We start from the raw sequence: 18,726 nt of genomic DNA on the forward strand, positions 1-18,726 counted from the left end.
GGTATGTAGCAAAAGATGTTCGGGTGATAGAAGAAACCTCATCTTTCTGACATTTGAGGTTCATCCTAGGACCCCAGCCCCGGCTGCTCACTTTTCCACTGCTGGAGAGAGTGTTTAAGTGGTCTTGGTGAATAGCAGAGATTGGGAAAAAGTACCCAGAGAGGAGAAGGAAATAGATCCAGAGTGAAATTAATATGACTTGTCTTTCTCTCGAGGCTGAGGGAGAAGCTGAACAAAATCTGAACTCTGGCCCAAGAACAGCATGCCATGAAAATGTGGAGTATTTAAAGCTATTTTGCATGATTTCTTCTGGGCACAGTTGAGACATGCCACCGATCTAATCTCCATGCAGTCATGGGTGTTAGAATTACCTGTACCTTTTGTTGAACCGCACTCCTTTAGCACATTGCCAAAAATGTGAGAGAGTCTTTTGTTTGATTTCTTTTTCAGTGTTTTTTTCTTTTTATCCAAATGAAAATGCAGTGGAGACAGGCCATTTCATAGCCTGTCACTCTTTTCTCTTGTGCTTTTTTCTCTCTGAAGAAGGTCAAAAGCTAGGATATCTGTATGATTGTTTAGTCTTAGGCTGAGTTATAATTGCGCATCTTTTTCCAGACAATTCAAACACTTAGAATTAAATATGCCAAATGAAGCTGATTGTAAAACTGTATTTGCACTGCATTACTTTCTGCCCTGTTCAATTTTAGAATAGTAGCAACAAAAATAATGACACCATTAAAAATGTTTCCCAAGAAACAAGGAACCACTTTTTCCAGATACAGACCGAGATGGAAGTTATTTGCTTCTGATTTAAAACTTACTGTTTTAAATCTGCAGACACACCTGCAGACACACCCAAAATGTTTGATTCAGCTCCTGCTCTTGAAATAGTCTTCCCAAAAGTCAGAAACATTTTTTGAGTGCAGAATACCACAGTATCAGACTCAGATACTCAGATGAATTTATTTTCATTTTTCTATCAATTTAGTGGCATATGACTTCTTTTTCCTTGTGGTTTTGCTCTTGAAGATGTAAGAAATGTAGCCCAAGGAATATGAAGTGAACTTCCCGCTAATTGTTGCTCCTAGTTTAGCAGGATAAAATGTGATGAACATATGTGTAACTGAAATACAGGGAAATTCAGCTCCCAATTATTAACTATGGAGAATCCAGAATTAGGATACTGTGATACATATTGGGCATCTACATCTCTGCAGACAATCTGGGAACACAGTTTTCTCTTGTTTCAGGAAAGTCCATGAATCAAAGCTCAGGCTAAACCTGCTGCTGGGGCATCCTCTTAGACCAACAACCTCAAACCAAATCCTTCTGGCTTAGTGCCCTTACCATCAGTAAATCCATTTTTCATTTAATTTGGGAAATTGTACAGAATATTCAATTTAAAAAAAAAATGTTTTCTTACAGTAACTTTTCAAATTAATTTTTTGCCCTTGTTCAAAGGGAGAGAAAAAAACAAAAACTGGTGAAAGTGCAGAAACCTTTATGATGGGTTGACAGTGCTGTATGTGGCAGTTGCCCCAAGGACCTTCTGGTGCCAGTCTATTTGACCCTAGAAGAGGGGCTAGTCTTTAAGCAGCATTTCTATTTTGGAGCTGCAGATCTGCAAAATAGTTTTTTTACCTGCCCCTTTCCTGGGAGCTGCATCATCCTTTGATACCAGGTCTAACCTTGTGCTCTTGTGGTGAAATAAATTCCACGTAGGTCTCCATAACTGGTAAAGCTTCGTATGATAAAATAGAAAAAGGCTGGAATTCCTGGTCATAGAGTGCGGAGGATGCAAAGTTGCTCCTTGTGAGAACCCTCTTCCCTTTCAGTCCTTAGCCAGAAAACCCATCTACCCTTTGAACTGTTTAGTATAGAAAGGGTGGAGCAACATTGGAAAAGAAAGTGACCTTTCCCTTGTCTTGTGAAATCACTTGGTTCCTATTATACCTTCTTTTTTTTTTTTTTACCTTGCTTGTTTCTGCCATGGTTTATATGAGTGCCTCTTCTAAATGCCAGAGCAGCAATAGCCATTTTAAATATGGTTGCAATTTCATGCCCCCAAATTTCCTCTGTTATCTTTAATCTTTGATCATTACAGTTCCTCAATGTAGCTTTTTGGTAAGCTGCAGTTTTTTATGTTACTGCTGTTTAGAATTAACTGGTCTGCTTCCTAAAAAGCCAAATGTTTAATCAATACATATCCTACTGTGTATAATAAATACATTTCTGCCATCACTTTTTGAAGAGAGAATGCTTTTGATTTGAGCCAAATAGTTTACAAAATGGTGAGGGAGGTTTTTTTCGTTGGTTGTTTTTTTTTTAATAGATGTTTAATGAGATAGGGCCAACCGGTGGATTAGAGCATAGAAATGGTATTGAAATTCAAGGTTGGGGTGGGGGAGAAGTCTCTTACACTAATTAGTTAATTTTGAACATTTGTTACATTAGCATTTGCTCTACTTCAGCTGATTCATTTCTTTGGATTGCGTTTGTTTGCTGGGTAATAATTTGACAACGTTGCAATAAACTAAGCATTAAGAAGTGGTTTCGTGTACTGGAGTGTGCAATAGGTAGGTAAAGTTGTTGTTTGTGGCTCTTTTCCTGAACTTTGGAAAAAAAAATTCCATTTTAAACCTGTAATAACGGAGGCTGATTACTTCCCATCAACTGACTGGCTTCCAGGGCAGAATTTTCAGACTGGTTATTGCGTGCACTGCTCTACTATAAAGTACAAGGTCTGTAAATTAAAGTTGGACCATAAGAGATTTAATCTGCAATTTTATAGGTCTCTAATCCAACAGTCGTTTTGTATTTCAGGCTCCAAGTATATTATCAGGGTTTGGGGAAGGTTGTTTTTTTTTTTTTTTTTTGTGCGTGTACTTGAGTTATATTTATTTATTTGTTTGCAGTGTCTTTAAATTATATTGTGAATTACAGCCAGGAAAATATTGATGCTTTTTCTTCTCCCCTCTACCCCAAACTATAGATTAGAAACGGTAAACAAAGTTGTTACACGCTGAAGAATAAAGACTTGGAACGTGCTTCAAAAGGAGTAATTTACTTGGAGCTGGATGTCCTATTTAATCCTGTAAGTTGAAGTATTTTCTCTTTGCTTATCTCTGGTGTAAGAAAAGTGTGAACCTACAAGGACGAGGGTGGGGGGTGATGTTTTACAAACCAGGATCCAAGCAGGAAAAGTCCTGACCCGATTGCATCTGGTGGTAGAGGGATGTTTGATGTCGTGGGTGAGGAAATATTGGACTGTCAGAGCTGTGGCCCCTCCAGGTGGATGGGACAAAGCAGGTGCAGTTTTGGTTTGACAAATAACCACAAGTGCCTTGGGAAGGAGGTGCCGATTGCTGTGGCCACGGCTTCAATTGCAATAGCCAAAAAGGCGCTTAATGTTCATCTTATTATACATTAATTTTAACACCTACTTCTTCCCCAAAAAGCTGACCCAGGATGTTCTCTTCCCGGGGTGTTGACAGGAAAATTAATGAGGCATGGACACAGTGTGCTTAGTTTTTAGGTGGCTGAGTCAGTCTCAATTGTTTACACCCTACAGCCTTTTACTGAGTTTAACTCCTATTTATTAAGGCCATCATGGGCTGTGCCACAGCTTTACTTTTGCTGAAATGAGTCCAACCTTGCCCAGTTTAACTCATCTGCATTTTTCTTAGCACAGAATGGTTTGGGTTTGAAGGGACCTTAAAGGTCATCTGATTCCAACCACCCTGCCCTAGTCAGGGACACCTTCCACTAGACCAGGTTGCTCTGAGCCCTGTCCATTGAATATTTCCAGGGATGGGGCATCCACCACCTCTCTGGGCCACCTGTGTCAGTGCCTCACCATCCTCATTGTAGAAAAGATGTCTAAAAAGCAACTCCTAAACCACACAGAGGCTGAAAAGAGTGATATTGAAATTCCTAATCTTCCTGAACAGCACTAATGATATGAAACTAAAATAACACACTGAAAACTGCATGATTTTATTTTTATAATTTTCTTTTCCATTTCTTTTTTTTTTAGATAAAAGCAAGTATTAGAACATTCAAGCCCCGAGAAAAGCGCTTCACTCAGGAAAACCGCAAATTTTCTAAAAAGGTGAATATTGTGTCTGGGCTAAGCTTTTGCATCTGTTTTGGAAAGATTTGAATTGCTGTAGCACAGTGGCAAGAACAAAACCTACTTATGCATAAAATGCTGAACACATGTAAATTCAGTGTATTTCTGTATATATTAAAAGGTTTGTTTGTGTTAACATGAAATTGCTTTCTGATCTAGCTTGCATCAGTAGTTCTGCTTTGTGCTTCTGAGTGGTAAAAATGATAGCTGTGGATTTTGCACAGTTCGCAGTGCTTAAAGCTCAACCGAGAGCCTTATTCCCTCCTTTGGGAAGGAAGAAGCCAGGGCTAAATTCCTTATGTAAAAAGCCCATAGGATTTTAGAACAATGGCCATTATTCTTTTTAAAATGAAGGTGTCCTGTAATAAGTCCCTATTTGTTTCTATAGTCCAAAACATGTAGAAAAGAGGTTCAGACTACATTTGCTCTGGCCCTTTTCCTGAGACATTCATATATTTTGAGAATCAAATGAGGATAAAGGTAGGTTTGTGTAACTGTTTTATTTAGTTTTGGCATCAAGACAGGCCTTTTTTCTTTTTTTTCTTTTTAAGGGCTGAGGAAAATCTGGAAGGTTTGGATGTAATCAGAAAGCAGACAGGAGCTGGAGAATGTATCTGAAATAGAGGCTTTATTTGTAATATGTGCCCTGGCGTGCATTTGTAGCTTAAATTATCCCTGTTTCTGAAGCAATAGTAGAATATTAGTGTGTTTGATTAAACTCCTCTTCTCCTCCCTTCCTCCCACTCAATATTTATCAGATCTTATCAAGAAATGTTGATCGTGTGAAAAAAATCACCATGGCAATATGGAATACAATACAATTCCTTTGGAGCTGCTTTCTCTGGGAGTCCACGGTAAAGAGCTTGATAGCATTTGTGGTAAGTGGATTTCTTCTTTTATTGCATGAGGCTAAGTGATATAAGATCTCGAGTGTTACCGTGCCTTCCTCTCCACCAGCGTAAAGCCCTTTATCGTTTGCTGTTATTGGTGTTTTATAGCTCTGTGGCTGTAGGGCTGTGGGTTTCAAGGCAGCTTGGGCCACACTGGGCCTGATGGGGACGGAAATTAGACCTTCAGGAATAGCCTTTCTTCGCTTGGAGCAGAGGTATTCACCACCTGCACTAAGCACTGGGGATGCCCATGTCCGTGGTGGGTGATGCCACCATGCAAAGGCTGTAACTGTCTGGTGACTCTGGAATTTTTAATTGTTTTTAATTTAAGACATGGCAACTTGGTGGTAGGAAAGAAAGGAAGTGGCGGCCAAGAGGGTGTTGTAGGGAGATGCCTTTGGTCTGGGGGACACAGTGAGCTAATGGGTCTTGTTCATTCCGTCTTCCATTGCACTTCACTGCAGGTTATCAATTCCTGCTATGCCTGTGTTGACGTTGCCTGTTGCAGATTTATTCTCTTGACTGTAATAATACATTGTTTAAAAGAAAAAAAAAAAAGAGAAAAGGAAAAGGCTGGTCAGTGAATTCTGCTACACACTGCAAACAAAAATCCAAGTTCTCCACCTGCCTGTCCTGCTTTTCATCTCTCTCCTTTTTCCTCTTGGTAGTAAACACCCCATTTGCAGTTTTCTCATAATCCACTCAAGCACAAAAAGGTTTTACCTGCTCTTTATTCTGCGGTGTGACATTTTCTTCATGCTTGAAATGTTTGGCATGCCATTAAAGGTTGCAGAATCGTTTTGTGGTGGTCCAGCATGCAGAAAGAAAGTTTTTGAGTTGAGTGTTTATTAAGCAATATAACAGTCACATCTCCAAGACTTTCTCCCGCTTTTACTGTCTGTGAATTGTAAGATGCTTAAAGGCTTTTTTAAAGAAAACACTTCAGTGTATTTACCAGAGATGAGTAAAGTAGACCATTCCTGATTAAAGCTCCAGAGTGAAGATAGAGGAGCTGTCTTCATCCTTAGGTCAGAGAGATGGCTGACACGTAGGAGTGGGTAGAATGAGAGGGTCTTTTCTCTGTAAGTTTTTGTCTTTCTGTTGCTTGTAGTTAATTTAGATCATATTATATTTATTACATAATATATATATTATATATATACTATATATGGTTAACAGCTTGAGAGCTGGTGGAGAGCAGAGGAGTTGGTACCTCACCAAAGTCTGTGTGGCTGTGCAAGGGAGTTCTGTGATTGTGCCCAAGGGAATCAGAGTCATACACACTGGGACTGGAAAAGGAGTATCCTGTGTAAAATCCCAGAGTCACTGTCCTACCATCAGTATACAGCAAGAATCTAAGCACATATTTAAAAGGTTTGCTCTTAAGAGATTTTACACCAAAGTACTTGTGAAGTTACAGCTGTGAAGTTTGGTTTTCCAGACCTAGGAAAAATCTGGAGGGGGTGAAGAGGCAGAAAAATAAGAAGGTGAGAAAGTGGGTCTGCAGAAAAAGGAATTTATTCCTAGTGGAAAGGAGGATGAGCAGGTTACAAATTACAGACTGTTAACATCTTTACTGGATACCATAATACTCCCGGTTTCCTGAAAGAAAGTGGGTAATGGGAAAGGAATAAAAATACTCAACTCTAAGAATAATTACCACAGGCTTCTTCTACAACCCAAAATTTAAGTCTATCTGATTTTTCTCACATGGAAATAATTCAGCTCTGGCACTTAAAATGAAATGCTAATTATATATCTCTCTCTCTCACTATTTCCAGCGTGAGTGTTCATAGTATTGAAAATACGCACACAGCGTGGTAGGTGCAGCATCCCTCCCTGCCTAAGTCTCTATGGAAAATCCACTCTTAACATGTTGGTTAAAAGATGAGGTGAGGAAGATGCACAAAGCTTCTCTACCCATTTTTCAGCTGGGTTCGTAAAACCCTCACTGGTAGCTTCAGTGCCAGTCAGGCCCTCAAACCATAAAATGTCTTTTTAGAAAAGTGCTTTTCCTTACAGATGTTGTCCCTTGGGCCACTGGCAATAACTGTTTTGATCATATTCTGCATTTCCATATATCTTCTCAGAGATAATCCCAGATACTGGGTGGTCCTTAAAACCCCCCTCTCCTCTTGTATTGCTCTCTCTTTCCCTCTACAGGTAGTCCACACCCCTTCCTCCAAGGGGGAATAAAGGGAGGGAGGAGGAGGAAGACAAGCAGACAGTGTAATCATGGGAGCCCTGTTTTTAAGGCAATCAGACAAAAAAACACTGCCAGACAGAAGAAAATATTTGTGAGCTCATCAGAGGATGGCAATAGGCAAGGACACAGTATCTTACACCTTCCTGGTTTAGTCTTCATTACACTGCCCCTCCCTCCCCATTAGTGTGACAGCTCATGTGTGTGACAAGGACATCAGCTGCTACTTCTGGGTGTACAAGAGAAAAAGAGAGATGGGTAAAGAGGGAAGAAACAGAGGACAGCACAGGCAGGACATGAGTGAATAGAAAAATGCTATCACTATATTTTCTCATTTATAAGATCCATCATCCCAAGCTAAATTTCTTTATTAGTTTGTAATGGTGAGAGGAGACAATCCAAGAACATGTGAGTAGATTAATTTTTTTGTGCTATAAAAATGAAATCATATTATTCATTAGCGTTCTCTGCTTTTAATCCAATGATTTTTCATCTGAGTTAATTGTATAGGCACAGAGGGCACTGATGAGCTCTGCTCAGGCACATGTAAAATCAGAATTTTTTCAGATTTAGAGATTTTGGAAAGAGAGTTGAAAGGGAGGTGAGGTGAAAAACAGAATTTCCTTTTCAGTCATGTTTGCTCTGTGCACAAAGGGTTTGGTGCAAATTGTGTTACACAAATTCTAGAAAAGGCATCCTTGGTCAGAGAAAAGAGTCACACACAGGTTTTCTGTGTTCTTCGAAGTGTACCTCTTATTGTTGGTCTGGTGTAAAAAAATTGGACAGAAGTGGCTGTGTGTGCGTGGGAATATCAGGAATATTCCCACATGTGAAAAGTGCTTCCTATAGAGTTAACAGTGTTCATATACTAAGGAATACCTTTAAATACATTTTCTGTGTACTCTTCTTCATTAATTCAGGATTGGGGGAGAATTTGTAGATTTTTAAAACCAAAGACACCTTCAAACATTCTATTCTGTTTAATTATGATATAGTGATCTCTGTATTCAACCCAATATGTTGTGTTTGGATTGAAAAACACCTCTCAAAAAGGTCTTTACTTTGAAGAGACCCAGAGACATAGTCCAAAAAATCCCTGCATGTCCCTTCTTGTGTGCCTGACACATTTCATATCCTACCTTGGACAATTTTCTACCAGTTTCCAGTGTGAATGTTGTAGTTTTAGCCTGGTCCTCATCACTCCTTCCTCATCACACTTTTCTCCATTGGGACATCACTTCCATGCAGGGTTACTGGTGTCCAAAAAGCTGGAGCTGCATGGTCAAATGTGCCTGTGGGACTGTCTGCTCACAAGTCATTTTATATGTCTGTGTGATTATGAACTCTTTGTTTTCCCCACTTATGCATATGAAAACTCGTGTTCTTACCCTTCTGATGTACACTTAAACCAAATTTTTGAACCTTCCTTCTACATAAAAACACTCTCTGCCTGCTCTGCTCCTCCATCTCCTCTGGTCATGGAAGTGAAGTCTATATTAACCAAATAATTCTTACTGTACTCAGTGTATTATTTTAAAAATATTTTAAAAGTTAATTTTAGTCACAGAATGATTTTCATGAGGAATTATGCATCATTGCACATTGTGCTTGTGATTTTATACAACATAATTACACCTTCTATTGACAGTTTTCTCTGCATTAATGGTAATTATGCCATTTAATGAAATTACAGTAATTGCATTAAAAAATATAATCTGGTGTGAATTAAAAGGATATATTGACTGGAATTTTTACTGTAATGTATATTTTTTTTAAACTTTGCATGATAGTTGGAAGAGACATTGACAGGATCAGGCAAACGATGGGAAACCAGGCACCAAAGCACCTCTGGTGTGACTGGCAGTGCTTGCTGCTGAATTCCTTCAGGGTCCCTGCACACTCACCCATGCCAGAATACTTCATTTTTACTGGCAGCATTTCCCACTATATCAGGTTTAGGCTTCTCGCTAATCAAGGCTGCTGCCAGGGTGGGTACAGGTGGGAGCTGTTTTTCCAGCTCAGCCCTCGCTGGCAGCCTGGGCCAGCCAGACAAGGAATGCATCAGGCACAGGCAGTATTTGTTTATTTAGCAGTGACATTGCAGTGTTTCTGCTAATTATTTTATGATGGCTTAGTACAGGGAGGAAGGGAAGGAATATGTGGTGATGCAGCATGACATGTTATAAATGTGGAGTTTTTGGTCAAACTCATTGCAGTTATGTAATGGTGGGCAGCTGGGAAAATGACAGGCGTGGAATCATTTTGGAGCACTCTGGGCTGCCCAAAAAGCCAGCTGATGCGAGAGTAGGGAGGCTCTGGGGGTTTGGGATGCCCAGCAGAGCTGCTGGGGGTTGTGAATGCAGCAGCAAACCCAAATGTAAGCTTTTGTGTGCTCCTTGCTGCAGATGTGAGATTTTGAGATTTTGGTACCATTCTCTGTTGAGATCTCCAAAGCTTTTTAAATCAAGAGAGAGAGCTCAAGGATGCCCTGTTGTTTTTTTTTTGTTGCACTGGCCCCTTGGGCTGTGGGAACTTGGAAGTCTGAGGAGTCACAGGGCTGGGTGAGGCTGCAGGTATGTGCAGTGCTGTGCCAGTTTGCTTCAGGCCTAATCTGGGGTAGTAGCAGAGAGATAGGTCAGGCTCTGCAGCCCATGAACTTCTGGACATCTCTGCTGAGTGTGCCATTGAACACGGTGCCACTTCAGCTCGTGATGTGGGAGCTGGATCTGAGCCCACCTAAACTCATCTCATAGAGAAGACACCAATCATCTTATTAGATATGAACAGTTTTTGATCCCTGTCGAGCTGGGCTATATTTATAGTGATGAACTATGGACAAAAGGCCATTAGTTTGTTGACAGTGTCCTCTAAAATTGCTAATTGCCTATCAGTAAGGGAAATGTTCTTTTTCCCTCAGGAAAGATGTTTTTTCAAAATCTAAGCATTCTGGAGTTTACTTGGGGTAAATCTCTCATTCTGCATCTGGACAAGTGTCTCCTACTTGTTATGGTTTAATTTTCCCAAGCAAAGCACAAAATGTTCCAGCCCTGTTTGTACTGAGCATAATTCAACCCCGGACATGACAACAATATATGGGTAAAACATCCAATTTAACTCCTGCATTGTTTTGAAACACAATGATTTATTTTATTTTTTTCCTTGATGGGAGGGGAGTTATAGATCAAGAAGGGGAAACTCTTGAGATGAATGTTTCACAGGGAACATGAGAAATCTATGGAGAAGGGAGACCAGTACCAGCCATGAAATCCAAACAACTTAGGATAGAAACTGAGTCACCAAACATCTCTTGGACCTCTGTCCAATTCAGCAGAGGATAGGGGTTAAATTGAACTGAGACTTTTGATTTACCAGTAGAAGATGATAATTCATTCTTCTGTATGGTGGGGAAGGAAGTTGTGCTCTCACATGAGCTTCCCTAAAATTTTTCTTATTTTCCCCATGAATTGTCCACTAATTTTGAACAAGCAGTTGCCTGATACAAAGCACAAACCACTCTGCCATGACTACATGTGTAACTGATGAGAAGAGTATAGTCTTTTTCTCCTTTTTTTTTTTTTCTCATCCTCGTAGCTAAAGACGAAATACAAAACATTGTTCCCAAACTATCCGGGAACAGCATTAAAGTAATGGTAGATTAAAATGTCTCCACATTTAAAAGCTAAATAAAATGAATAGATGTAATCCTAAAGAGAGAAGAATGAGTATTCTTCAAACACTGAATAGGGAGCTTGGAAAAACAAGAAACTTTAGAAAAAAAAAAAAAAAGAAGAAAAAAGTATTAATGCAAAAGAGATGGTCTTTACATCCGCTTTACTGTAGAGCTTTTGCTGAGGGCTGTTCTCAGCCCATTTGCAGCTTGTGTTTTGCTACAGTTTTAAAGAAGCAGTCGGCAAAGGGACTAAGGCAGTTTCTATTTAAATAGGGGAGCTATAAAATAACACTCTGGTACAGAAATTTGCTCATTTTAAGTCTAGAGCTGGTGCTGGAGGAGCAGCAAAAGGCAGGTTTCGGGAATCTGACCTAGTAAGTAATCCTTCAGAGCCCCTAACATTTCCTCCCCTCTTTCCCTCTTCAAATCCCTGGCAAAGGCACATCTTTAAAATTATTGTCTCGAGCTGCAGTGAGAAGGCGGGATTGGAGGTATGTTTTTATTCCGAGCTATTATATCCCAGTAAAAGCATTTTCCTAATGACGGAGGAAACGTTTCCATCCTGCTTCCTCCGCACGGCTCATGGCAGTGCCTGTGAAAACGCACCGTCTCTGCTGGCAAAGCTGTCAGGAGCACGTTACCTGACACAAGTGGCTGCTCAGATGAGAAACAGGCTTCTCTAGACAATTAAAGGAGATGGTTTTACCCTTTTTTCCCAGCAGTTTTTACATTTCCAGTATTATTCTTCTGTGGTTGAGGGGAATACAATTTAAGCTTGAGATCCCAGACTTTGCTTTGCTGCAGCAGTTAAAATTCCTGGAATAGCAACAGTGATATTGATGATGCTGAGAGACACACAGCAAAGTAAACACATGTTATTTCCAGCTCTTTCAAAAATGCAAGAACAAACAAGGACAAAGTTAATAGGGAAATAACCACTTAGAAGCTTGACAACAGGATAAACATGATTTAAAAAGCAAAGTTTGAAGCTTTGGAGTCAGGGTGAGATGGAGCTGAGCAGAGACCAGTACAAATATCCCCTTTAACTTTGAAAAAAGGTGGATGGCCTTATGTTTCCATCTCAGGAGTTTTGGGGATTTGCTTTTGACCAGTGAGATGCTCCAAAATAAAAATAAAAGCAAAACTATGTTTTGCATCTGAGGAGTCATACTCATTTCCTATGGGTGTGCTTAACAAGGCATTTACCCAATATAGCAATTCCCTTGATTTTGAGGTTAGGGATCTTCCTCTTAAATTAAGTCTATGCTTGCTCTGATATTTTAGAGGAATAGTCACGTTTTCTGTGCCGTGTACTCAAAACTTGAATGCATCACATAGGAATGATTCCCTCAGCCCTGGTAAAGAGACAGGTCTAAATCACTGCCTCTCACTCTTTAATTGCATTATGTTGTTTTTAATTGATGATAAAGCCTCTTAATACCTTTGCTGTGTGTGTTAAACTCTGTAGTCCAAGTATCTGGGTAGAAGGACAGTCCTGTCAGAGGATAAGCCTCTGTACAGCTGGTCAGCAGGAATGTGTATGCAGCATCCAGTCGAGAATTAAGGCAGTGAGAAAGAAATTCAGCTTTGTTTCAATATATGGATTTATCCCTAGAAGGTGTCTGCGTTAAGATACAAGTATCTTATTTAGCTATCTGTCAGTCTCCAGAATGGGAGTGGAAATATAGTTTTCATCTCTTTGGCTATTTAATGACAGTCCACAAAGCCAAGATCAAAGGCGGAAACATTTTATCTAATAATAATTAAAAAAAAATCAAATGAAAAAGGGCTCTTTCGAGCTAAACCCTCAACTAACTGCATCCAAAACCCCTTCTGCCTGCCTTTGTGCTCAAGTTGTGACCTGTTGGAGAACTCTGCTCGGTGCATTTCCAGCTAATTTGATATCGGATTTATTTTTTTTTTTTTCTTTTTTGGTGGTTGAAGCTTTGTCATTTGTTTCGAAGCTGTCATTTTTATTAGTCTCCCTGGCTGATCTTTTTGGGCTCTCGTCAGGTGGTGTGTGTTCTCCATTGTCTGCCTGGTCTTGGCAAGCTGTAGGTCCTTTTATTGCCATATGACGTGGGCGTGCTTGCAGCAGTAGCCTGTAATTATACCCACCACAGGTGACAGTTACAAGAGAGCTTTGGTAATAATTTTAGCTCCCTGATCTGATGTTTATGAAGAGCAAACCCTCTTTGTGGTCTGGCTGGAGTTTGCTATATTGTTTTGTACTTTAGCCGTTTGATTTATGAAGCCCTTTTTCTTAAGTTTTATTTTTCCTTAATATATAAAACGTCTTGTGCCTTTTGAAGCTCTGAAGTTTTGTAAAAGGTTATTGTTGATCTTATGCTATTTTGTACATTTTCTGTTTATTTTTGGATGCACTGTATTTATTTTTGCTTTGTTCAGCACAGTAAAATAATACCCTTGCCTGTTGCTGGTTTTATTTGTATATTTAGCGTTGCTGAGCTCCTGTAACTAACCCCTCATTAGCAGATATGCTGTGTTCTCCTACCTGTAAGAGTAATCACAGATTAGCATTTTTTTTTTAATTTTGACTATTATTCAACTGTTTTATAAAAGGTGAAATTCTCTGTCCACGAAGGCAGCTCTGTTTCCTTTACTCCTGAAGGAATTGCAAAACTTGCATATGTCAAAAGTGAATTTAGCTCATGATTCTTACTGTTATCTTGCAAAGCTCCATCACAATTTTAGGAATTTGCCACAGAAAAAAATGTGGACAAGACTGACGTGCCCATTGCCTGATAGCTGACTTCTGTCTTGTGCTGTATTTCTTTTCTCAGTTCTAAATCCTTTAGAGGAACTTAAAATTAAAACTCTTGAGCATCTTTTGAATGTTTGATTCTTATCACCATATTCTGATTTGGTAGGTTGAAAACCTTGGGAAATTTATTTGTAACCATTTACTAACCTACCTGATCTTAAAAAGATGATATTCCATATCAGGATCCAGTCATTTTTGTTTTCCCAATTTGCCTGTTGCCTTTATGTGAAAGTTCACTTTATTCACAGATTAGAAATTGCATAAACGAAGATGAAATTAGTATTCTAAGTTGAATGAATGCTGCATCTGCGTGAGACTCATTAAACAGGAGTGTGAGACAGAAGCTACTTAGCTACTTACCCACCACTATTGGAAATACCAGAATTTGAGAAGCTTATTTGTAAAATTCCCAAAGTTTGGCGTGGATTTTGACTGCACAAGCTACATGGAAAAAGGCATGCAGCCCAGCCCAAACAAACAAACAAAAAAGGCAGGAACCCCACAGTATGTATTATGAAAAGGGTATATATTAGGAAGTGAAAATGTCATTAAAATTAAAAATTTTTTTACTAAGTGTGCTCATTTTTTCCCCCGGAGCCACAGGTGTATTGATTTTCTTTCAGTCAGCATCTGCCTGGGTTTGTCTAATTATTCACATTACTTTGACCTGGCACCTCTTAGAAAGTACTTTAAAGCACTCAGTTTTACAGGGAATTTGTAGACATTGACTGTTATCTCCCATGTCATTGGTGAAGCAACCCTACCAGTATTTGTTTTTCTTCTTTTTATTTTCTTTTAAATTTTAAAAAGGCAGATCATTTATTTTTAACACAGATGTAAGCTTAGAACAACACTGCATTCCCTTGAAACGTAGAGGAAGTTTTTATTCTTTCAAAATGAGGGAATAAGTAAAGACATGTCTGTAGGTGGTTTAAATCACTGTAAATCCATTAGCTTCAGCAAACCTATGTTATTTAACATCAGTTAAAAATCTCCATCCTCATTTTGGGGCAAATCCTGTGTGAATAGGAATAGCAGGTTTTCTGAGAAGAGCAAAAGCCTGTAGATGGCGATGGACCCTCAGGAATGAGCCAGTTCTGGCATTCAGGCTTTTGTCAGATTTTTCTGGCAGGTTTTCTTTCTTTTGCTTGAACTATTTTATTTTTAATTTAATTCACCCTTTCTCTCAGAACTAATCTAAAACTAGTTGCAGAAATCGTGACAACTGGAAGAAATTTCCTATTTGAAGGTAATGCAACATTTTGGTTTTATGATGGAGACAGATGCACCTTGAGGGATTTCTCTTAAGGCATTCTGCTTGTCGGGCTTTTTTTGCTTTTTTTAAATAAGAAATACTTGGATACCTTACAAGTTCTGAAATAAAAGGGGATTAGTATAGAAGCTACAGAGCAAATACATTTTTTAAAAAGCCTGTTCTCATTTAGTTTTACTTTTCTTCGTTAGAAACTAAGATGTGCTTGAACTTAGAGGTTGATCTGAAGTAACCAAAAAGTTCTTGGGTTGTTTAAGGATAGCAGTAATAATAAAAATACCTTAAATCAGGATATGTCCCTTTCATTTTTTTAATTTATTTTTTTAATTCAGTGGGAAATAAAGCTGGAGCAATAGGATGACTGCAAAATCCCAGAAATCTGATTAAAAAACCCTCTGTTATTAATTGTGAATAAATTTGACTGCTACCACAGTAAAAGGTTACACTCTGAAAAATATCAACAGTTTTGATCACTTCCCCGACAACTTCATGAAAATGAAATCTGTTATTTTTAATTCTAGCATCCATGCTGTAGTCAAGCTTAGCTAGTTTCCTTTAGTTTTGTTTTTGTTCCCTAAAGGTAATGCTGTGATTTTGAGAAGTGTTAATAAATATGTAAATCATGTAGTGTTTAGTACCAGTCTAATATGCTGATTTATTTTACCCTTAACATAACCCATGTAAAGTCAGCATGTTTACTGGGAGATGTGTCATAGGTGAGCAAAAGTCTTCGGTAGAACAGCCTTTATCTACTCTGCTAGCTCAGGTTCAGAACTTTCTGCTTGCTTTTTGGGAGAAGTCACTGTCTTCTATACTTCCCTTCAGCTTTCATCTTTTAATGGAAGAGAAGAGCAGCACAGCTCTGTATCAAAACCAATTGTCAGCTTTCATTAGATGTAGTCTATTGTTTGTTCAGATTAGAAATAACTGCATTACACTTTGACTTTGAAGGCTTGTTTGTTTTTAAATATACTGCGTATATGTGACCTTTTTGTCATTTCTGATGCACTTGGCTTGGCAAATTTGAGATACCCATTTAAACAGCAGCCAAACCTATTTGTAACACAGGTACTTTGCAAAGGCACTTTTTGTAGGTCAGGAAAAGTAAAACAAAACCCTGCTGCTAATAAAAAGCGTTAATAGATTCACATAAAGCATTTTTAGCTAGTACTTCAAATACATTGCATGGGGGTAGCCCCCAGTGCTCAGTGAAATTGCAGCACCCAATATTTAGCAGTGGGTGGGAATCCAGTCAGCTGGTTTTATCATCCCATTATGTGTTGGCCATATGAGATGTGGCCTCTGTCAGAACATGATGGCAAGAAAGTCTAATTCCATTAAAAAATTGCACTAAGCAAATTTTCTTAAAATGTTTAGAATATTAAATGGGAAATGCATAATTGATACAGCGATATTAGCTTTTTTTTTTAACCGAACATGCCCATCAGGAATTAGATGATGACTTGTTCTTGCAGTTAAGAAAACTTCCCCAGATACTTCCATGTACACATTTGGGAAAATTATTTGCAATGATATATTTCAATTTCCTTAATAAACTAGACCTGTCTTCCTAATTCCCTTTCCCTTAAGTCCCTCCGCAGGGGTTAAGAAATGAAGTATTTTGAAATTATTACCAGATAACTGTTTCTATGAATAAAAAACTAATCTAAGCTTTTTTTAAAAATAGATTTATATTCCAAAGCCGGGAAATAAACAGTGGCAGTAGAAAGGAAATATGAGATTAATAAAAATGAAGACGTTTTGCAGAGCTATTCTGGGTTGTTTTAATCTTGTTTTTTTTTTTCTTTTTCTGGGAAGTAGTACTTCTGCAGCAGCCTGCATTGCAATGAAGGCAATTCCTGCTTGCTGTTTTAAAAGTTATATGAATACTGGCAGAGACAGTGGTCCTTCAGTGCCCAGTGAGTCCTGTCTTACACACTGATACCTATAGTAACACACACAGAGTGACGATGAGATCAAATGCTCTGGTTAAAAAGCCTTAGGGAAGCATTATGTGTCTGAGGTCTGATCTATTGTCTGGGAGGTCGGAGAGTGTTAATGCACTCTGCAAAGATTAGACTCCCCCTCTAATTGCTCCAACACTTCCTTAAAGGATTTAAACAGTCAGGAAAGGTGATGCTCCTTGTCAATTTTTGTCTTCTGACAGCTGTTGAAGTTTATCTGTCTTTCCACGGAGACCACTAGATCACGCAAACCAAGCAGTGGCAAAAGCACAGACCCTGAATTAGGACTCAGAGCAATGAATGCCACTATTTACAAATCCATTATTTCTGTTTTTAAATACTTGAAGGGCTGTGTCCAGGATTGCTCCTTCGTGCTGTGCCATTTACTTTTGGTGCCGGGAACTCCTGAAGTCCCACAAAAACTTTAACTCCCTAGTTTGATGAAAAGTCACCCTGTTAATTCTGAGAGTGAGTCATATTATGGTCTGCATCCCTTAGAGCTTGGCTGATGCTTCTTTAGCACATCTCTGTGGTACCAAGTCAGTCATGGCACAGCCACTGCTTGTTTATCCAAGTGCAGTCCTACAGCTGAGCTACTGCGAGGCACTCTGCTATTTAATACCAGATTTTCCTCTCCCTCACTAAATGTGATAAGGATTTGAGTTCTCTTGGTTTATAAAGCCTGAAACACATATAAAAAAATTTGCTCAGAAATCTGGTAAAGCTCATGCAGGAAAGTTTTTCTGCTGTTGAACCAGAGTGTCTACAAGTACCTGACCCCTATCACTAATTTTGTGAAGCAAAATAGAAATTTACCACATAAAAGAACCAGTTCGTTATTTTGCAGCCTAGATATTTGAAATGGCTTACATTTGCAAAGGATGCTGCTTTTGCTTGGAAAGTACTTTAAAAGCAAGGGATGCAAAAAAAGATGAATGTTAGTGAGAAAGGAGAAACATAACTCCACCCCAGGAGATTCTGGGAAATTTAATATATTTATGCAACAAGGCCCTGGTATCCTCAGGTTCATGGTAGGGTAACATTTATTGTAACAAGAGTGCAATTTGACCCATCTTTTTAAAAATGTCCATTCCTGTTTCACAGACAGATGTGAATGTGTCCTGTTTCACTGCAGCTCACATGACATGACAGGTCCTGCAGACCAGAGAGCCATCCTGTAGTTATTTCTTCTGGTGCATCAGAAGCCTCTCAGTTTGATAGTGTCTGTGTTTTTGCTAGTCTTGCAGCATCTGAATGTGTTGGTGTTTCTAATCCATTTCACACATAAATGTATAAATATGACCTATATAAATATACATATATTTAATGCCTCTTTTCTAGACTCTGAGCAGATGACTAATACAGCTGTTCAAAGGAGAAAGGGATTTTTTTTTTCCTTTTTTTTTTTTTCAAAGCCCTCTTGGCTCTGAATCGGAAATTGAGGAGCAGAATTCATCAAGTGTATTCTGATCGTTCTCACATGGGTAGTTCCTCCTTCCCTTCCTGCATAGCATGTTCCTTTGCACTGTTGCTATATTACATGAAATGTTTCATCTGTATATAAAAATTAAAAATTCAAACAAAAATCTGGCCCACATGAAGAACAGGCCCTTTGGGCATATGGTTCATTATGCATATTCGTTTAATTACTAAAACACTTGGGATGTCTCTACTGCCCTTGCTTTCAACTTGTAAAGTTGGATCTGTTCTGCAGCACAGAATATGTTGAACAGGCATGTGTCATAAAGGACTTCAGTTTTCTCCTACTTCAAACTCCATATAATGTTCTTGGCTGAATCGTTAGAATTT

General features: G+C 38.8%; 1 protein-coding gene across 2 annotated transcripts in view; it reads left to right on the forward strand.

The window, feature by feature from the left end:
* Nucleotides 1–18,726, forward strand: part of MCTP2 (multiple C2 and transmembrane domain containing 2) — a 119,942-nt gene that overhangs the window by 68,581 nt on the left and 32,635 nt on the right. For both annotated transcript variants that reach the window (XM_064669067.1, XM_064669068.1), the window contains exons 16-18: nucleotides 2,993–3,094; nucleotides 4,037–4,111; nucleotides 4,891–5,010. In XM_064669067.1, coding sequence (XP_064525137.1) covers nucleotides 2,993–3,094; nucleotides 4,037–4,111; nucleotides 4,891–5,010 — 297 coding nt within the window. The remainder of the gene's footprint in view (nucleotides 1–2,992; nucleotides 3,095–4,036; nucleotides 4,112–4,890; nucleotides 5,011–18,726) is intronic.

This window comes from Pseudopipra pipra, chromosome 12 (genome assembly GCF_036250125.1).
Source record: "Pseudopipra pipra isolate bDixPip1 chromosome 12, bDixPip1.hap1, whole genome shotgun sequence".
NCBI classification, from domain to species: domain Eukaryota; kingdom Metazoa; phylum Chordata; class Aves; order Passeriformes; family Pipridae; genus Pseudopipra; species Pseudopipra pipra.